The sequence below is a fragment of the Triticum aestivum genome, chromosome 4D (assembly GCF_018294505.1).
Source record: "Triticum aestivum cultivar Chinese Spring chromosome 4D, IWGSC CS RefSeq v2.1, whole genome shotgun sequence".
NCBI lineage: Eukaryota > Viridiplantae > Streptophyta > Magnoliopsida > Poales > Poaceae > Triticum > Triticum aestivum.
The window spans coordinates 465,536,336-465,558,254 of record NC_057805.1 but is presented as its reverse complement, the minus strand read 5'-3'; the positions used below and the strand labels follow the sequence as shown (position 1 = coordinate 465,558,254).

The window sequence follows — 21,919 nt, the reverse complement described above, 5'->3', positions numbered from 1 at the left end:
TATGATATAAACCCCATCTTGTTATCCTCGATGGCAATAATACAATACGTGCCTTGCTGCCCCTGCTGTCACTGGGAAAGGACACCACAAGATTGAACCCAAAGCTAAGCAGTTCTCCCATTGCAAGAAAGATCAATCTAGTAGGCCAAACCAAACTGATAATTCGAAGAGACTTGCAAAGATAACCAATCATACATAAAAGAATTCAGAGAAGATTCAAATATTGTTCATAGATAAACTTGATCATAAACCCACAATTCATCGGTCCCGACAAACACACCGCAAAAGAAGATTACATCCAATAGATCTCCAAGAAGATCGAGGAGAACTTTGTATTGAGATCCAAAGAGAGAGAAGAAGCCATCTAGCTAATAACTATGGACCCGAAGGTCTGAGGTAAACTACTCACACATCATCGAAGAGGCTATGGTGTTGATGTAGAAGCCCTCCGTGATCAATGCCCCCTCCGGCAGGACGCCGGAAAAGGCCCCAAGATGGGATCTCACGGGTACAGAAGGTTGCGGCAGTGGAATTAGGTTTTCGTGGATGCCTCTGATGGTTTGGGGGTACGTAGGTATATATAGGAGGAAGAAGTACGTCGGTGGAGCAACATGGGCCCCACGAGGGTGGAGGGCGCGCCTGGGGGGGGTAGGCGCGCCCCCCTGCCTCGTGCTCTCCACGTTGATTGCTTGACGTGGACTCCAAGTCCTTTGGATCACGTTTGTTCCGAAAATCACATTCCCGAAGGTTTCATTCCGTTTGGACTCCGTTTGATATTCTTTTTCTGCGAAACACTGAAATAGGCAAAAAAACAGCAATTTGGGCCGGGCCTCCGGTTAATAGGTTAGTCCCAAAAATAATATAAAAGTGTATAATAAAGCCCATTAAACATCCAAAACAGAATATAATATAGCATGGAACAATCAAAAATTATAGATACGTTGGAGACGTATCAAGCATCCCCAAGCTTAATTCCTGCTCGTCCTCGAGTAGGTAAATGATAAAATAAGAATTTTTGATGTGGAATGCTACTTGGCATAATTTTCAATGTAATTCTCTTAATTGTGGTATGAATGTTCAGATCCGAAAGATTCAAGACAAAAGTTTAATATTGACATAAAAAGTAATAATACTTCAAGCATACTTAACTAAGCAATTATGTATTCTCAAAATAACATGGCCAAAGAAAGTTATCCCTACAAAATCATATATTCTGGCTATGCTCTATCTTCATCACACAAAGTATTTAATCATGCACAACCCCGATGACAAGCCAAGCAATTGTTTCATACTTTTGGTGTTCTCAGACTTTTCAATCTTCACGCAATACATGAGCGTGAGCCATGGACATAGCACTATATGTGGAATAGAATGGTGGTTGTGGAGAAGAGACAAAAAGGAGAAGATAGTCTCACATCAACTAGGCGTATCAACAGGCTATGGAGATACCCATCAATAGATATCAATGTGAGTGAGTAGGGATTGCCATGCAACGGATGCACTAGAGCTATAAGTATATGAAAGCTCAACAAAAGAAACTAAGTGGGTGTGCATCCAACTCGCTTGCTCACAAAGACCTAGGGCATTCTGAGGAAGCCCATCATTGGAATATACAAGCCAAGTTCTATAATGAAAATTTCCCATTAGTATATGAAAGTGACATCATAGGAGACTCTCTATCATGAAGATCATGGTGCTACTTTGAAGCACAAGTGTGGTAAAAGGGTAGTAGCATTGTCCCTTCTCTCTTTTTCTCTCATTTTTTTGTTTGGGCCTTCTCTCTTTTTTTCTTTTCTTTGGCCTCTTTTTTTTAGTCCGGAATCTCATCCCGACTTATGGGGGAATCATAGTCTCCATCATCCTTTCCTTACTTGGGACAATGCTCTAATAATGATGATCATCACACTTTTATTACTTACAACTCAACAATTACAACTCAATACTTAGAACAAGATATGACTCTATGTGGATGCCTCCGGCGGTGTACCGGGATATGCAATGAATCAAGAGTGACATGTATGAAAGAATTATGAGCGGTGGCTTTGCCACAAATACGATGTCAACTACATGATCATGCAAAGCAATATGACAATGATGAAGCGTGTCATAGAAAACGGAACGGTGGTAAGTTGCATGGCAATATATCTCGGAATGGCTATGGAAATGCCATGATAGGTAGGTATGGTGGCTGTTTTGAGGAAGGTATATGGTGGGTGTATGATATCGGCGAAAAGTGTGTGGTATTAGAGAGGCTAGCAATTGTGGAAGGATGAGAGTGCGTATAATCCATGGACTCAACATTAGTCATAAAGAACTCATATACTTGTTGCAAAAATCTACAAGTTATCACAGCAAAGTATTACGCGCATGCTCCTAGGGGGATAGATTGGTAGGACAAGACCATCGCTCGTCCCCGACCGCCACTCATAAGGAAGACAATCAATAAATAAATCATGCTCCGACTTCATCACATAACGGTTCACCATACGTGCATGCTACGGGAATCTCAAACTTTAACACAAGTATTTCTCAAATTCACAACTACTCAACTAGCATGACTCTAATATTACCATCTTCATATCTCAAAACAATTATCAAGTATCAAACTTCTCATAGTATTCAACACACTCATAAGATTTTTTTACTAATCTTGGATGCCTATCATAATTAAAGCAAATTACCATGCTGTTTTGTGTGACTCTCAAAATGATATAAGTGAAGCATGAGAGAACAATAGTTTCTATAAAACAAATCCACCACCGTGCTCTAAAAGATATAAGTGAAGCACTAGAGCAAAAACTTTATAGCTCAAAAGATATAAGTGAAGCACATAGAGTATTCTAACAAATTCTGAATCATGTGTGTCTCTCTCAAAAGGTGTGTACAGCAAGGATGATTCTGGTAAACTAACAAACAAAGACTCAAATAATACAAGACGCTCCAAGCAAAACACATATCATGTGGTGAATAAAAATATAGCTCCAAGTAAAGTTACCAATGGATGAGGACGAAAGAGGGGATGCCTTCCGGGGCATCCCCAAGCTTTGGCTTTTAGGTGTCCTTAGATTATCTCGGGGTGCCATGGGAATCCCCAAGCTTAGGCTCTTGCCACTCCTTGTTCCATACTCCATCAAATCTTTTACCTAAAACTTGAAAACTTCACAACACAAAACTTAACACAAAAACTCGTGAGCTCCGTTAGCGAAAGTAAACAAAATACCACTTCAAAGTACTGTATTGAACTTATTCTTTATTTATATTGGTGTTAAACCTACTGTATTCCAACTTCTCTATGGTTTATAAGCTCTTTTACTAGCCATAGATTCATCAAAATAAGCAAACAACACACAAAAACAGAATCTGTGAAAAACAGAACAGTCTGTAGTAATCAGATTTGTTCGAAAACTTCTGGAACTACAAAACTCGTGAAAAACTAGGACAACTAGGAAAATTTATGTACTGATCTACTGCAAAAAGAATCGGTAATGTATCACACTCTGATGAGTTTAAACAATTATATTCGTAAGCGCAAAGTTTCTGTCTTTTTCAGCAAGATCAGATAACTATCATCCAAGAAGATCCTATTGGTTTAACTTGGCACAAACACTAATTAAAACATAAAAACAAATCTAACCAGAGGCTAGATCCAATATTTATTCCTAAACAGAAGCAAAAAGCAAAAAACTAAAATAAAATTGGGTTGCCTCCCAACAAGCGCTATCGTTTAACGCCCCTAGCTAGGCATAAAAGCAAGGATAGATCTAGGTATTGCCATCTTTAGTGGGCAATTCTTCAATAAGACACCTATAACCCTTAGGAGTTTCTTTCTTTTTATTAATTATCAAACTTCTAGGCACGAAATCGAAAAAATCATTTGTAGCAAATGGTCCCTTTATGATAGCAAAAATATTGGGATGCACACTTATTGATTTGAGATCCGCAGTTTCCTTACTAGAGGATTCACCCTTATTTTTAGGAACATACATAATCTTGGCAATTTTGGTAGGAGGATTTGAAGTGTTCTTTACGGAAGAAAAGGCGGTCCCCAAGTTGGTAATGATACCCTCAAGCTTATCGATTCTAGTGGAATCCTGATTTATTCTTTCATTAACCATGGGTTCCTTTTCTTTAAAAAATTTCAAAATGACTCCTACCTTAGATCCATATTGGGTAATTTAGTTGTGGATCTTTTTATCAAAATTTTCAATTAACTCTATGGTAGCAACTTTATTTTCAATAATTTCAAGCCTTTGCATCACATGCTCCAAAGTTAACATAGTTCCATTAACCAAAAGAGGTGGTGGGCCAACCAAATCTATCATTGCATTATAAGAATGAAAAGTATGGCTACCCAAGAAATTTCCTCCGGTAATGGTATCAAGAATGAATCTATTCTAAGGAGTGATGCCTACATAAAAATTGCGAAGAAGAACGGAAGTAGATTGCTTCCTCGTAGATCTATTTTGCGCATTGCAAATTCTGTACCAAGCATCTTTTAGATTTTCTCCCTCCCTTTGTTTAAAATTAAGAACTTCATTCCCGGGAGATAAAGGAGTAGATAAAGGACTAGCCATAACGACAAAGCGAATGGTAAAAAGGGGAACGGAAAAGAGAGGGCGAATAAAACGGCAAGGGTGAAGTGGGGGAGAGGAAAACGAGAGGCAAATGGCAAATAATTTAATGCGAGGGATAAGAGTTTGTGATGGGTACTTGGTATGTCTTGACTTTTGCGTAGACTCCCCGGCAACGATGCCAGAAATCCTTCTTGCTACCTCTTGAGCACTGCGTTGGTTTTCCCTTGAAGAGGAGATGGTGATGCAGTAAAGTAGCGTAAGTATTTCCCTCAGTTTTTGAGAACCAAGGTATCAATCCAGTAGGAGACCACGCTCAAGTCCCGCGCACCTACACAAACAAATAAGAACCTCACAACCAACGCAATAAAAGGGGTTGTCAATCCCTTCACGGTCACTTACGAGAGTGAGATCTGATAGATATGATAAGATAATATTTTTGGTATTTTTATGATAAAGAGAAATAAAGATGCAAAGTAAAATAAAAGGCAATAGAAATAGCTAAGTGTTGGAAGATTAATATGATGGAGAATAGACCCGGGGGGCATAGGTTTCACTAGTGGCTTCTCTCAAGAGCATAAGTATTATGGTGGGTGAACAAATTACTGTCGAGCAATTGATAGAATTGAGCATAGTTATGAGAATATCTAGGTATGGTCATGTATATAGGCATCACGTCCATGACAAGTAGACCGACTCCTGCCTGCATCTACTACTATTACTCCACACATTGACCGCTATCCAGCATGCATGTAGAGTATTAAGTTCAAAAGAACAGAGTAACGTTTTAAGCAAGATGACATGATGTAGAGGGATAAACTCATGCAATATGATATAAACCCCATCTTGTTATCCTCGATGGCAACAATACAATACGTGCCTTGCTGCCCCTGCTGTCACTGGGAAAGGACACCACAAGATTGAACCCAAAGCTAAGCACTTCTCCCATTGCAAGAAAGATCAATCTAGTAGGCCAAACCAAACTGATAATTCGAAGAGACTTGCAAAGATAACCAATCATACATAAAAGAATTCAGAGAAGATTCAAATATTGTTCATAGATAAACTTGATCATAAACCCACAATTCATCGGTCCCGACAAACACACCGCAAAAGAAGATTACATCCAATAGATCTCCAAGAAGATCGAGGAGAACTTTGTATTGAGATCCAAAGAGAGAGAAGAAGCCATCTAGCTAATAACTATGGACCCGAAGGTCTGAGGTAAACTACTCACACATCATCGAAGAGGCTATGGTGTTGATGTAGAAGCCCTCCGTGATCAATGCCCCCTCCGGCAGGACGCCGGAAAAGGCCCCAAGATGGGATCTCACGGGTACAGAAGGTTGCGGCAGTGGAATTAGGTTTTCGTGGATGCCTCTGATGGTTTGGGGGTACGTAGGTATATATAGGAGGAAGAAGTACGTCGGTGGAGCAACGTGGGCCCCACGAGGGTGGAGGGCGCGCCTGGGGGGGTAGGCGCGACCCCCTGCCTCGTGCTCTCCACGTTGATTGCTTGACGTGGACTCCAAGTCCTTTGGATCACGTTTGTTCCGAAAATCACATTCCCGAAGGTTTCATTCCGTTTGGACTCCGTTTGATATTCTTTTTCTGCGAAACACTGAAATAGGCAAAAAAAACAGCAATTTGGGTCGGGCCTCCGGTTAATAGGTTAGTCCCAAAAATAATATAAAAGTGTATAATAAAGCCCATTAAACATCCAAAACAGAATATAATATAGCATGGAACAATCAAAAATTATAGATACGTTGGAGACGTATCAAGCATCCCCAAGCTTAATTCCTGCTCGTCCTCGAGTAGGTAAATGATAAAAAAAAAATTTGATGTGGAATGCTACTTGGCATAATTTTCAATGTAATTCTCTTAATTGTGGTATGAATGTTAAGATCCGAAAGATTCAAGACAAAAGTTTAATATTGACATAAAAAGTAATAATACTTCAAGCATACTTAACTAAGCAATTATGTATTCTCAAAATTACATGGCCAAAGAAAGTTATCCCTATAAAATCATATATTCTGGCTATGCTCTATCTTCATCACACAAAGTATTTAATCATGCACAACCCCGATGACAAGCCAAGCAATTGTTTCATACTTTTGGTGTTCTCACACTTTTTTAATCTTCACGCAATACATGAGCGTGAGCCATGGACATAGCACTATATGTGGAATAGAATGGTGGTTGTGGAGAAGACAAAAAAAGGAGAAGATAGTCTCACATCAACTAGGCGTATCAACAGGCTATGGAGATACCCATCAATAGATATCAATGTGAGTGAGTAGGGATTGTCATGCAACGGATGCACTAGAGCTATAAGTATATGAAAGCTCAACAAAAGAAACTAAGTGGGTGTGCATCCAACTCGCTTGCTCACAAAGACCTAGGGCATTTTGAGGAAGCCCATCATTGGAATATACAAGCCAAGTTCTATAATGAAAATTTCCCATTAGTATATGAAAGTGACATCATAGGAGACTCTCTATCATGAAGATCATGGTGCTACTTTGAAGCACAAGTGTGGTAAAAGGGTAGTAGCATTGTCCCTTCTCTCTTTTTCTCTCATTTTTTTGTTTGGGCCTTCTCTCTTTTTTTTCTTTTCTTTGGCCTCTTTTTTTAGTCCGGAATCTCATCCCGACTTATGGGGGAATCATAGTCTCCATCATCCTTTCCTTACTTGGGACAATGCTCTAATAATGATGATCATCACACTTCTATTACTTACAACTCAACAATTACAACTCAATACTTAGAACAAGATATGACTCTATGTGGATGCCTCCGGCGGTGTACCGGGATATGCAATGAATCAAGAGTGACATGTATGAAAGAATTATGAACGGTGGCTTTGCCACAAATACGATGTCAACTACATGATCATGCAAAGCAATATGACAATGATGAAGCGTGTCATAGTAAACGGAATGGTGGTAAGTTGCATGGCAATATATCTCGGAATGGCTATGGAAATGCCATGATAGGTAGGTATGGTGGCTGTTTTGAGGAAGGTATATGGTGGGTGTATGATATCGGCGAAAAGTGCGTGGTATTAGAGAGGCTAGCAATTGTGGAAGGATGAGAGTGCGTATAATCCATGGACTCAACATTAGTCATAAAGAACTCATATACTTGTTGCAAAAATCTACAAGTTATCACAGCAAAGTATTACGCGCATGCTCCTAGGGGGATAGATTGGTAGGACAAGACCATCGCTCGTCCCCGACCGCCACTCATAAGGAAGACAATCAATAAATAAATCATGCTCCGACCTCATCACATAACGGTTCACCATACGTGCATGCTACGGGAATCTCAAACTTTAACACAAGTATTTCTCAAATTCACAACTACTCAACTAGCATGACTCTAATATTACCATCTTCATATCTCAAAACAATTATCAAGTATCAAACTTCTCATAGTATTCAACACACTCATAAGATTTTTTTTACTAATCTTGGATGCCTATCATAATCAAAGCAAATTACCACGCTGTTTTGTATGACTATCAAAATGATATAAGTGAAGCATGAGAGAACAATAGTTTCTATAAAACAAATCCACCGCCGTGCTCTAAAAGATATAAGTGAAGCACTACAGCAAAAACTATATAGCTCAAAAGATATAAGTGAAGCACATAGAGTATTCTAACAAATTCTGAATCATGTGTGTCTCTCTCAAAAGGTGTGTACAGCAAGGATGATTGTGGTAAACTAACAAACAAAGACTCAAATAATACAAGACGCTCCAAGCAAAACACATATCATGTGGTGAATAAAAATATAGCTCCAAGTAAAGTTACCAATGGATGAGGACGAAAGAGGGGATGCCTTCCGGGGCATCCCCAAGCTTTGGCTTTTAGGTGTCCTTAGATTATCTTGGGGTTCCATGGGCATCCCCAAGCTTAGGCTCTTGCCACTCCTTGTTCCATACTCCATCAAATATTTTACCTAAAACTTGAAAACTTCACAACACAAAACTTAACAGAAAATCTCGTGAGCTCCGTTAGCGAAAGAAAACAAAATACCACTTCAAAGTACTGTATTGAACTCATTCTTTATTTATATTGGTGTTAAACCTACTGTATTCCAACTTCTCTATGGTTTATAAGCTCTTTTACTAGCCATAGATTCATCAAAATAAGCAAACAACACACAAAAACAGAATCTGTGAAAAACAGAACAGTCTGTAGTAATCAGATTGGTTCGAAAACTTCTGGAACTCCAAAACTCGTGAAAAACTAGGACAACCAGGAAAATTTATGTACTGATCTACTGCAAAAAGAATCGGTAATGTATCACGCTCTGATGAGTTTAAACAATTATATTCGTGAGCGCAAAGTTTCTGTCTTTTTCAGCAAGATCAAATAACTATCATCCAAGAAGATCCTATTGGTTTAACTTGGCACAAACACTAATTAAAACATAAAAACAAATCTAACCAGAGGCTAGATCCAATATTTATTCCTAAACAGAAGCAAAAAGCAAAAAACTAAAATAAAATTGGGTTGCCTCCCAACAAGCGCTATCGTTTAACGCCCCTAGCTAGGCATAAAAGCAAGGATAGATCTAGGTATTGCCATCTTTAGTGGGCAATTCTTCAATAAGACACCTATAACCCTTAGGAGTTTCTTTCTTTTTATTAATTATCAAACTTCTAGGCATGGAATCAAAAAAATCATTTGTAGCAAATGGTTCCTTTATGATAGCAAAAATATTGGGATGCACACTTATTGATTTGAGATCCGCAGTTTCCTTACTAGAGGATTCACCCTTATTTTTAGGAACATACATAATCTTGGCAATTTTGGTAGGAGGATTTGAAGTGTTCTTTACGAAAGAAAAGGCGGTCCCCAAGTTGGTAATGATACCCTCAAGCTTATCGATTCTAGTGGAATCCTGATTTATTCTTTCATTAACCATGGGTTCCTTTTCTTTAATTTTTTTCGAAATGACTCCTACCTTAGATCCATATTGGGTAATTTAGTTGTGGATCTTTTTATCCAAATTTTCAATTAACTCTATGGTAGCAACTTTATTTTCAATAATTTCAAGCCTTTGCATCACATGCTCCAAAGTTAACATAGTTCCATTAACCAAAAGAGGTGGTGGGCCAAACAAATCTATCATTGCATTATAAGAATGAAAAGTATGGCTACCCAAGAAATTTTCTCCGGTAATGGTATCAAGAATGAATCTATTCTAAGGAGTGATGCCTACATAAAAATTGCGAAGAAGAACGGAAGTAGATTGCTTCCTGGTAGATCTATTTTGCGCATTGCAAATTCTGTACCAAGCATCTTTTAGATTTTCTCCCTCCCTTTGTTTAAAATTAAGAACTTCATTCCCGGGAGATAAAGGAGTAGATAAAGGACTAGCCATAACGACAAAGTGAATGGTAAAAAGGGGAACGGAAAAGAGAGGGCGAATAAAACGGCAAGGGTGAAGTGGGGGAGAGGAAAACGAGAGGCAAATGGCAAATAATGTAATGCGAGGGATAAGAGTTTGTGATGGGTACTTGGTATGTCTTGACTTTTGCGTAGACTCCCCGGCAACGATGCCAGAAATCCTTCTTGCTACCTCTTGAGCACTGCGTTGGTTTTCCCTTGAAGAGGAAATGGTGATGCAGTAAAGTAGCGTAAGTATTTCCCTCAGTTTTTGAGAACCAAGGTATCAATCCAGTAGGAGACCACGCTCAAGTCCCGCGCACCTACACAAACAAATAAGAACCTCGCAACCAACGCAATAAAAGGGGTTGTCAATCCCTTCACGGTCACTTACGAGAGTGAGATCTGATAGATATGATAAGATAATATTTTTGGTATTTTTATGATAAAGAGAAATAAAGATGCAAAGTAAAATAAAAGGCAATAGAAATAGCTAAGTGTTGGAAGATTAATATGATGGAGAATAGACCCGGGGGCCATAGGTTTCACTAGTGGCTTCTCTCAAGAGCATAAGTATTACGGTGGGTGAACAAATTACTGTCGAGCAATTGATAGAATTGAGCATAGTTATGAGAATATCTAGGTATGATCATGTATATAGGCATCACGTCCATGACAAGTAGACCGACTCCTTCCTTCATCTACTACTATTACTCCACACATCGACCGCTATCCAGCATGCATCTAAAGTATTAAGTTCATAAGAACAGAGTAGCGCTTTAAGCAAGATGACATGATGTAGAGGGATAAACTCATGCAATATGATATAAACCCCATCTTGTTATCCTCGATGGCAACAATACAATACGTGCCTTGCTGCCCTTGCTGTCACTGGAAAGGACACCGCAAGATTGAACCCAAAGCTAAGCACTTCTCCCATTGCAAGAAAGATCAATCTAGTAGGCCAAACCAAACTGATAATTCGAAGAGACTTGCAAAGATAACCAATCATACATAAAAGAATTCAGAGAAGATTCAAATATTCTTCATAGATAAACTTGATCATAAACCCACAATTCATCGGTCTCGACAAACACACCGCAAAAGAAGATTACATCCAATAGAGCTCCAAGAAGATCGAGGAGAACTTTGTATTGAGATCCAAAGAGACAGAGAAGAAGCCATCTAGCTAATAACTATGGACCCGAAGGTCTGAGGTAAACTACTCACACATCATCGGAGAGGCTATGGTGTTGATGTAGAAGCCCTCCGTGATCAATGCCCCCTCCGGCAGGACGCCGGAAAAGGCCCCAAGATGGGATCTCATGGGTACAGAAGGTTGCGGCGGTGGAATTAGGTTTTCGTGGATGCCTTTGATGGTTTGGGGGTACGTAGGTATATATAGGAGGAAGAAGTACGTCGGTGGAGCAACGTGGGCCCCACGAGGGTGGAGGGTGCGCCTGGGGGGGGGGGGGGTAGGCGCGCCCCCTGCCTCGTGCTCTCCATGTTGATTGCTTGACGTGGACTCCAAGTCCTCTGGATCACGTTTGTTCCGAAAATCACGTTCCTGAAGGTTTCATTCCGTTTGGACTCCGTTTGATATTCTTTTTCTGCGAAACACTGAAATTGGCAAAAAACAACAATTTGGGCTGGGCCTCCGGTTAATAGGTTAGTCCCAAAAATAATATAAAAGTGTATAATAAAGCCCATTAAACATCCAAACACAATATAATATAGCATGGAACAATCAAAAATTATAGATACGTTGGAGACGTATCACATATGGATGTGGAGGATAAAATCTTCTATCCATACCGCGGGATCGGTTGTTCCGTCGTATGATTTAATATTGACGGGTTTGAATCCTTCAGGGAATTCATGATCCATTACTTCATCGGTGAAGCAAAGCGGGTGTGCGGCGCCTCTATGTTGGGCCACACTGCGACGTAACTCCGAAGGAGTCCATTTGCGGTTTTCTTCTCGGGCGTGGCTAGGTTTGTTACGTCCGAATAGGTAGCTGTCGTCGCGTGTTGAGGCATGCCTTCGCGATCCGTAGATCGGTCTTGCGTGTCCTGCTCTACTGTCCAAGTCCCGCTGCAGGTCGTCTGGACAATCGTGAGCTGCGGTATTCTTGCCTTTACGGCGGGGTGGGGCGGTCTGGTGTTCGGCTTGAGTTGCCTCTTTATCCGTACAGAGTTGTCGGCGACCTGCTGCATTGTGTGATGATGGTACGGGCTCCAACGCCTCGTCATCGAACTGATGTAGCAATCTATGCTTCGGGTAGCTTTTGGCCAGGCCACTAAGGCCGTATTCTTTGGCGACCAGGACTTGTGTCCATCTATCGTTGAGTAGGTCTTGTCAGCTTGAAGCTGCTGCTGCTTCTTTTTCAGGCTCTTTGCCGTAGCTATGAGCCTGCGCTTGAAGCGCTCCTGCTCGAGGGGCTCTTCGGGTACGATGAAGTCTTCGTCGCTGAGGCTTACCTCATCTTCGGAGAGCGGAAGGTAGTTGTCTTCCTCCGAATTGTCGCTGGGCAGGGCCTGTTCATTGGGGCTGGCTTGCCCGTTTTCTTGTTCCTCCTGTTTGGATCTTGCTCGAACAGGGTCTTCATTGTTTTCGGCGCCGTCCGAAGTACTATTTTCTCCGGTGCCATCGTTGCGCGCTTTTTTAAGTGTGTCGACTATGTACACGTCGTACGAACTGCTGGTCGTCCCGCGTCTGGTGACTGGCGGGTTTTGGCCTTGCTCCTTGCCGGCATCGTCGTCGATACCGTCAATGTCTTCGGAGCCATAATCAAGCACGTCGGTTAAGTCATCGACAGTGGCTATGAAGTGGGTGGCGGGTGGGAAGCAAAATTCTCCATCCTCAGCCCTTAGTTCGAACCGGACATAGTTCGGCTGTGAGTCCTCTGCCAAGGACATGTTCTTTAAAGAGTTTAGCACATTACCCAAAGGTGAGTGCTGGAAGATGTCTGCGGCACTGAATTCATAAATCGATAACCGATCCAGCTCGGTGTCCGCAGGCGTACATGATCCGGAACTTATAGCCGGAGACGAGCCCGGAGTTCCGTTGACGCAAATATTGCAGGGTGTTGAGTCTGTGTGCGGCTCCAACGCCGCGGACTCTGTGGCCTCGGATGGTGCAATCAGCCCCGAATCTAAGGCCGTAGCAGTTACAGGAACCATCTCCTGAATCTGGTCCGATGACAGATTTAAGTCATGTTCATCGGAGCGAGGGGGAGCGATCGCTGCGGTCTCAAATCCATTGAAGATCAAGTCTCCACGGATATCCGCAACGTAGTTCAGGCTTCCAAATCTGACCTGGTGGCCAGGGGCGTAGCTATCGATCTGCTCCAGATGGCCAAGCGAGTTGGCCCGCAGTACGAAGCCGCCGAATACGAAAATCTGTCCGGGGAGGAAGGTTTCTCCTTGGACGGCGTCACTATCAACGATTGAAGGGGCCATCGAACCTTTCGTCGACGACACAGTGGAACTCTCAATGAAAGCACCAATGTCGGTGTCAAAACCGGCGGATCTCGGGTAGGGGGTCCTGAACTGTGCGTCTAGGATCGATGGTAACATGAGACAGGGGACACGATGTTTACCCAGGTTCGGGCCCTCTCTATGGAGGTAATACCCTACTTCCTGCTTGATTGATCTTGAAGAATATGAGTGTTACAAGAGTTGATCTACCACGAGATCGTAATGGCTAAACCCTAGAAGTCTAGCCTGTATGACTATGGTAATGAGTATATCCTTTCTGGACTACGCCCTCCGGTTTATATAGACACCGGAGGGATCTAGGGTTACATAGAGTCGGTTACATAAGAAGGAATCTTCATAGTTGGTCGCCTAGCTTGCCTTCCACGCCAAGGAGAGTCCTATCTGGACACGGGTATAGTCTTCGGTCTTCATGTCTTCACAGCCCATCAGTCCGGCCCATGGATAACAGGCCGGACGCCCGAGGACCCCTTAGTCCAGGACTCCCTCAGCTATCTTGTTTTATGCTATTTTACCTAAGAGAATATAGTAGGACCTAAGAGAATGTAGTAGGTCCTATGAGGTACAATATGTTTATTATGTGGTACAATGTGTTAGAGTTGATGATGAGGAGTAGTTGTGATTATGACTAGTGACCAACTTGCTATGTGATGTCTCATTGATGAAAACGATGATCATGAGGAGGTGTTATATGACAATGATGTATTATGATGATAAGTTGTTAATGATATGATGATGATGATGATATTTATTATATCACTGGATGAAAGAACCGTGGACTAGTTTCAAGTGGCATCCACTTGAAACTAGTCCACGGTTCTTTCACCCAGTGATGTAATAACTCATTATGATGTAAAAACAATCTCTAAATTGCTGCTGTATGAAAACTTGTATAAAGATGTATGAATACAACATGAAATAAAAGTAAAATACGGAATAATAGTAGTAGCGCGGGCTGCGAGAAGCGCTACTAGTAATTACCAGTAGCGCTCTTTGATGAAAGCGCTACTACTAAGTTGACATAGCAGTAGCGTGGGTTAACACACGCTACTGCTAACCTTTAGCTGTAGCGGCTTACTAGTAGCGCGGTTCCCTGCGCCACTGCTAGGGTTTTCCCTAGTGTTTGGAGGGTGCTCAATAGTGCCGTGATTACCTTGTAGCTGGGCATGCAAGACATAATCAGATGGACTGCGGCTGCCTTCGGCGAGTACTCCGCCCGATCCGCTTACACTATGTGATTCCCGCAAACAAATCAATGCAGCTGCAAGACCATTCTCTAGAAAGCCTAGGCATCGGGGAAGACAAAAAATATTCTCTTGGCTGCTTCACCAGAATCGCCTATGGTGCAATGACATCGACACGGCTGGATCAACGAATATTTCCGTCACTTCAGCATGAGAAATCTTGAATCTTTAGTTCATCTGTTTTAGAACTGCAACATGACCGTGTCCATCTGGAACCACACAACTCTCTGGTAAGGATGTAGTGTGTTGTGCCAGGACATCTGGGCTGCATCAAGCAACACCACTGACATAATATCAACCATCATCAAGCGAAACGATCACGATGTAGCAACATGAGGGATCAAATCGATGGTCATCCTAATTTGCTGGAAGATATGATAGGAGATAAACAACAACGTTTATAGAGGAAATGTCCGCTCTATCACAAATGTGATTAGGGCTATCAGGTCAAATCTAGAGCATTGGTGCCTTGCGGGCGTCAAATGCATTGAGAGCCCACTCGGGGATTTGTTGTCAGATTATCCATTTAGCAGTTGGTCCAAGGGCTTCTTGTATCACCACTTGTTTCATGCTATTCTCCTAAACAAATGAATGCAGCCGAGATGCTGGATCTTTCGGCAAAAAAGTTGTGCTGCTAAGTCTTCTTTTTGCAAAAACAAGAAATGAAGGCTAAGAGCATCTCCAACAGCAGCCCTATTTTTTAGCGTATGACATATTTAGGACATGTGAGGGCAAAAATCGGCCTCTAGTAGCTGCCCAATCCTAAAAATCTCCCAAAAACTTTTTTGGGTAGCCAAAAAAGATGCTCATCATGCAGCAAATATAGGGCAATCGGACGGCTGCCCAGAAATGCGAGGCTGCTTCCGAACGCCCGCCTGTGGCCGGAAACCCTCGAACCCCCCTCTCGGCGGGTAGCCGCACGCCATGACCGGCTACTCCGACCCCGCCGCCGACCCCGATACGCTCGCCGCGGCTCCCGTCCTATTTTAGGCAGCTATTGGATCAGTTTTGCCCTATTTCATGCAAAAACATTTTGTGCCCTATTATAGGGCTGCTGTTGGAGACGGCGCTTGCTCGTGCCAAAAAAAAAAGCGTTTTTATGCCCTTAATCTTTTTACTCTATCATGTTTTTTTTCCCCAAAAAATGCTCTGAATTCCACTTCCACTCCCCCTGTGCGAGACAGAGGTAGGGTCTGACTCGACCACAACCACAAGTCCCCGAACGGGCCGGCCCTTTCCCTTCTTCTTGCGGCAGAAGCCAGAGCCATAAGACGCAGCGGCGCCGTCTAGTCCCCCAGCCGAGGTCACACAAGCCCGCACCCGCCCACCAGAGACACAGAGCAGGCGACGCACCACCCAGGTCCAGCTCCGGCGAGATCTCCGGCGACCCTTCGAGATGAGCCGCGGATCGGGCGCGGGCTACGACCGCCACATCACCATCTTCTCCCCCGAGGGTCGCCTCTACCAAGTCGGTGCGTGCCTCCCCAAACCCTAGCTTTCCTCCCCCCTCCTTCCCCTAGTAGTAGATCTGTGGCGGCGCCTGGCCCTCGATTCGTGCGGCGTCTGATCCGTCCGCCTGGTGTGCGCAGAGTACGCGTTCAAGGCGGTCAAGTCGGCGGGGGTCACCTCGATCGGCGTCCGCGGCAAGGACTCCGTCTGCGTCGTCACCCAGAAGAAAGTCCCGGTGAGTCGTCGTCCGCCCACCGCTCGATCCCAGCTCTTGCGCCGCCGTTGCTCCGATGAACTTGCGAATTCGACCGCGCCCGATTTGTTTACTCTCGATACCTTAAAAGGCTGATTTTTTTTTGTCCCTGCGATGTGGTTCTGGTTGCAGGACAAGTTGCTGGATGACACCAGCATCACGCACCTCTTCTCGATTACCAAGTACACCGGCTTGCTTGCCACTGGCCTCACAGGTTTGGTCACTGTGCTTTGTTTTAGTATATGCACTGTGTGATACTGATGTATTGTGACAGTAAACTGAATTCGTTTTAGATAACGGCGATGAATGGCTTGTTCTTTGCGAGCTGATGATGGATGTTTGCTTTTGTGTGTGTTAGCTTTGGTGGTTTGATTATCTCTACTACTAGCATTTTTGATACTTTGGAAATAGACCACCATTATACTGTGACTGTCTGTGTTTTAACTGTGCTTTCTTTTAGTACCGATGTACTGTAAGTAAATTCAATTATAGTCTTGTACATAGCGATGATGGATGTGTTTTTCTTTGCGAATTGATGAGTGAGGTTTGCTTTTCTGCATGTTGGGCCTTGTGATTTGGTGATCTCGAATAGTATTTGCGAGTTAGCCAAAATGGACTCACCCCCAACTGTGGTTGTAGCTACTATATGAGCGCAGATAATGTGATGCTCGAGTGAAATTAAACTAAGCTTATGTAGGATTCTGTATTGGATTGTAGTAATCTGTGTTTCTGAGAGCTGATGGTCAAATGTGGGACCATTTTACATGTGTCATGATAGGCCCGCAACAGTTTTCATTCTTGCAGGATCTGGACATGTTTTACTCTTAAGAGATAATCCCAAATCTTCTTGATTTCTTGTGTAAAGAATGGGACTTAAGGTTATTTTCCAATGTCATATTGCTTGCTCTTGCCCAAAGGGCTAATTAATAACCAGAGAAACAGTGGAGGGCTTTGCTAGTTGTTTGTATTTTGGACGAGACACCTGGATAGTGTGTATATTAGTATGTCTACTCTGTTCTAACTTCTACCCTTCAAAAATCTGGTATTTGTTTGACAGCCAATATTTTGGCATGCCAATACCTCCTTACCCACTGTAGTTCGTAATTGCCAATAGTGACCAACTCACGGGCAAGTAAAACCTTGACCAAAATTTTGGCTAGCTATATAGTTGGTCGGGCAAACTTGACCAATTAGCCATTGAACCACAGCTTCTTCTTTTGGACAATATAGGGAACCATAAGAAACCACACAATTAAATTTGTCCTCATCAAGTCGCAGTGTTGTAGCATCAGATTTCACCCACTGCCCCTTCTTTCCTTGTCAGTGTGATATATTAGGGTCCTTTCTTTCCTTGTTAGTGTGATATGATATGGGCCCTTTCTTTCCTTGCTAGTGTGATATGATTAGGGCTAAGGCCTTCAGATTACTGTATTTACTTACACTCATTCCTTCTGCTGTTCATTGATATTGGATATCCTTTTTTGTTTCCCAGCTGATGCGAGGTCCTTGGTCTCCCAAGCAAGAAATGAAGCAGCTGAGTTCCGTAAAAAATGGGGATATGAGATGCCTGTGGATGTATTAGCAAAATGGTATAACACCTTATCCTTATCCAAGTTCCTTTTTAAGTTACCGAAGTGGCAGCAATAACACTGCATGTTTGATTAATATTTCAGGATAGCAGACAAAGCACAAATATACACGCAGCATGCGTACATGAGACCCCTTGGTGTTGGTTAGTATTATCACATTTACATCTGTTAGTACTATGATGTTGTAGTGTTGGACCATTAGCTTAACGCCTATTGCCCACCATAATCGTTTTCTTTGGTGTGTTCTTCAGTTGCCATGGTCTTGGGTTACGATGAAGAGAAAAATGCTCAGCTCTTCAAGTGTGACCCCGCAGGTCACTTCTTTGGACACAAGGTATACAGTAATTTCTGTGCTGCACTATATTATTCCTCAATTCTACACCCAGCAAAATGCTTAACCTTTGTCTTGTTATGTGTAACAAACCACTGACAAGTTCTTTTTTTCAGGCAACTAGTGCCGGACTGAAGGAGCAGGAAGCAATAAATTTTCTGGAGAAGAAAATGAAGGATAGCCCGCAGTTCTCATATGACGAAACTGTTCAGGTAAATGCACATCTCCTCTCGGGCAAACACAGGCTCTGAACTAGGTCTTCTTATATTACTGAAGCTGATTCATTCCTAGCTCGAAGATATATTTTGTGTTCTTTGCTTTTGGTATTCTCCACTAATATTTATCATGTGCTCTCAGATTGCGATTTCTGCATTGCAATCTGTTCTGCAGGAAGATTTCAAGGCTACCGAGATCGAGGTAAATACACAAGTCCCCTTTTCCCAAGTTAAATTTTCTATTCTGCAATGCGTGGTGTTTATATCAATACCTTGTGATTGGCAGGTCGGTGTTGTGAGGAAAGAAGACCGTGTCTTCAGGTCACTCACGACAGAGGAGATTGATCAGCACCTAACAGCCATTAGCGAGCGCGACTGAGCCATGAGTCTCCAGCTGTCAATGAACCATAAACTGTTATTTTGTTTCATAGCCAGCCAAGAAACATTCAGTGAATCATTTCATGTGTAGCAAGAAGGACAGGCATCCACTCTGCCATGTATTAGTTGGATCATCCTTTGTGTGGTTGAATTTGCTACGGTTTAATTTGATGTTGCTGGCAGTTGCTTGTTTGGGCTGTTTTTATCGTCTTCTCCTGTCAGATTATGTGGTGCCGCCACGCATTTTTGAGGTTAAGTTTGGCCATCAATTTAACCAACGAAATAACTGTTATGGTTTTGCAATGCTTATAGAGCATCTACATACAACCTGCAAATATACAAGTGCATATAAAAAGACAAGCAGTAGCAGCAGAAAACTACTCGAAAGAAACTTGCAGTAATCGGACTCCACTCCCCGGAGCACTCCCTCCACGGCGACAAGAGAGGCATCTCCCTCCCCCGACGTCCGGCGAGCCGGTGATTGCAATTACACACGGCATGAACAATTCTTACTTAAGATCTACTAGTTGAAACTGCCATCCAAGTTGTTGTTTTGCAAGAAAACAACTGAATAAACGTACAAGCCAACGACTCAAAAGAAACTTGCAGGGGCGGATCAGCATCTCCTTCATCGCCTCAGCGGATCTACTCTACCCACCCTCCGGCGACGGGCGGCCCGCCGGTGTAGTCCATGAGACGGTCGAGGTGAAGAAGCACATCGTAGGTGTGCATGGCCAGCCGCCCCTCCCTCGGCCTCGGCTCCTCGATGCTCAGCTGACCCGTGAGAGGGAGCCTCTCAAAGTCGTCCATCCACACCCACACTCTCATGCACGCCGCGTCCTCCTGCGCTCAACAATGGCGGACGGGCCGAAGAGGCCGGCCACCGTCCCCGCCTGCCACGCACGTCTCGGCACCCCCTCCAAGCAGACCCGCACCTTGTGACGCTCCCCTTGTGACACAGCCTCTCCGCCCTCGCCCGCCGGACCCGAGTCCACGGGGTGAGCATGACGGAGGCCCGCCCGAGCACGAGCGGCCCTTGCAGCCCCATCGCCTCGTTGCGGGTGGAGCCGTCCCGGAAGATCACCTGGAACTCGCCGGGTCCCAGGACCGACGCCTCGACCGCTCCTTCTTCCACCCCGAAGCGCGCGGCGAAGGCGCGCGCCACCTCGGACGGCTCCGGCTCCGATTGGAAGCCGACGATGACCGCCACCGCCCCGCGGCGAACCAGGTCCCGCTCTTCCATCGCCATGGCCGCGGCGCGCGGTGCCAATGCTGGGCGCGCCTCCGGAGAGCTGCCCGGGGCCTCCATCTTCCTTTCAAGCACCGGTAGAGCGGTGGACAGGCGGGGTGGAGCAGGCGGCGAGCACTCAGTGACCCGGTGAGCCGGGGAAACACACTTGAAGCATTTGCTTTGACGGAAGCGCGAGTTTGTGCCACCAACCAGCTGCCATTGCCAACCACCGCCATTACTTACTCTCGTCCTAGCGGCAGGGGCAGTTACCACGGACCTGAGCCGCGGACGCGAAAGCCCGGGAGAAAGCGTTGTGATCCCTCTCCCAGAGGCTGCAGGCGCCACCATCAGCAGTTTGCAGGTGATGTCCAGTGAGAAACCTCATAACTGGCACAGGTTGAATCAAACAAATGAGCACTAAACTGCACGCACATCTGTAAACTGCAGACCAATTTTGTCAATAGATCCATTACAGTAGTACTCCCTCCGTTCCGAATTACTTGTCGCACGTATGGATGTATCTAGATGTATTTTAGTTCTAGATACATCCATTTCAGCGACGAGTAATTTGGGACGAAAGGAGTAGTAAGTATTACATCAACCCGCTGACACAGTACAAACAAGAATCAAAAGGTAAACACCGGCCATTCCACTTCACAGTTCACACACACACACACACGTAGGTCATGCCACCATGCCGACTAGCTACTTGTTGTTTGAAGTTGAAGCTGCGGCAGCTTGTCCGTGCCTGATCTTGGCGAGCTCCACCACCCTGCCGACGTCCGGCAGGACCGCCCTGGCCGCATCAAGCGAGCCGAAACGCTCCATCCACGCCGCCAGCAGCGGGGTCCTGGCGGGGTCGAACACCTTGGCGCCGGACATGGCCTCGATCGCCATCAGCCACGAGTGCATGCTCCCCAGCGCGATGTCCACCAGCCCGACGCCGTCGCCGCCGAAGAAGCCCTTCCCCTTGGAGCACTCCCTCAGGGCTCCCTCCAGGGCCTCCACGGCAACCAGCATCTCCGTCATCGCCTCGGCCCCCGCCCTGCTCTTGCTCCTGGACGAGTTCGTCCACTGGGACACCAGCTTGTCGTCGACGTAGGCCGCCCAGAAACGGGCGACGGCGCGCTCGTGGGGGTCGGCGGGGAGGATCGGCGGCCCGGTGCCCGCGAACGCCTCGTCGATGTACTGCACGATGATCATGGACTCGCAGACGGGGACGCCGTTGTGGATGAGCACGGGGATCTTCTTGTGCACGGGGTTGGAGCCGAGGAGGAGGTCGCTCTTGTTGTGGACGTCCTCGTCGACGTTCTCGTAGCTCAGGCCCTTGATGGCGAGGGCAAGCTTGGCTCTCGTGACAAACGGACTCGACCATGACCCCAGCAGCTTCAGCTCATCTCCTCCTTCGGCCATCTCAGACTGGATTGTGCCTGTGTAGCTTGTGAGATTTGTTAAGGTTTGGCTCTTTCTACCTTGTGTTTTGTTTGGGAACTTGAGCTGGGAGGAGGTGCATATATGGTGCTTGGGTTGGGATCTGGGAGGCGGTAATCAGTCGATCCGTCATGCGTGATGCTTTATGCGCGCCAAGTAACGTTTACATGTATAATGTGCCGTTTTTAAATGTGTACGTACGGTCAAATCAGTAAAACTTCACAAATGTGCACACATCGCATGTTCATTTGATTACATTTTTGCGAGGAGTTGACTTGACTAATCTCCAGGTTACTTCGTAGTGAAGTGTTTCTTTAGCTGAT

General features: G+C 44.4%; 2 protein-coding genes across 2 annotated transcripts; one reads left to right on the top strand and one right to left on the bottom strand.

Moving 5' to 3' along the window:
* Positions 1 to 15,910: 15,910 nt before the first annotated feature.
* Positions 15,911 to 19,137, top strand: LOC123098662 (proteasome subunit alpha type-6). Its single transcript, XM_044520709.1, has 9 exons — positions 15,911 to 16,191; positions 16,309 to 16,403; positions 16,554 to 16,635; positions 17,914 to 18,010; positions 18,095 to 18,153; positions 18,262 to 18,344; positions 18,458 to 18,553; positions 18,699 to 18,758; positions 18,843 to 19,137. Exons 1-9 carry the CDS (start codon positions 16,116 to 16,118, stop codon positions 18,933 to 18,935), a joined length of 741 nt encoding a protein of 246 aa, XP_044376644.1. The 5' UTR covers positions 15,911 to 16,115; the 3' UTR covers positions 18,936 to 19,137.
* A 1,486-nt stretch (positions 19,138 to 20,623) lies between these two features.
* Positions 20,624 to 21,673, bottom strand: LOC123098663 (probable glutathione S-transferase GSTU6). The gene has a single exon (XM_044520710.1). The coding sequence runs from the start codon at positions 21,576 to 21,578 to the stop codon at positions 20,871 to 20,873; it is 708 nt and encodes a 235-aa protein (XP_044376645.1). The 5' UTR covers positions 21,579 to 21,673; the 3' UTR covers positions 20,624 to 20,870.
* Positions 21,674 to 21,919: the final 246 nt, after the last annotated feature.

Excerpts from the sequence above, each read along its gene's own strand:
- LOC123098663 (XM_044520710.1), bottom strand. The coding sequence starts at position 21,578 with ATGGCCGAAGGAGGAGATGAGCTGAAGCTGCTGGGGTCATGGTCGAGT.
- LOC123098662 (XM_044520709.1), top strand. The coding sequence starts at position 16,116 with ATGAGCCGCGGATCGGGCGCGGGCTACGACCGCCACATCACCATCTTC. Across the intron at positions 18,154-18,261 it reads CATGAGACCCCTTGGTGTTG|TTGCCATGGTCTTGGGTTAC; the intron begins GTTAGTATTATC and ends TGTGTTCTTCAG. Across the intron at positions 18,759-18,842 it reads TCAAGGCTACCGAGATCGAG|GTCGGTGTTGTGAGGAAAGA; the intron begins GTAAATACACAA and ends TGTGATTGGCAG.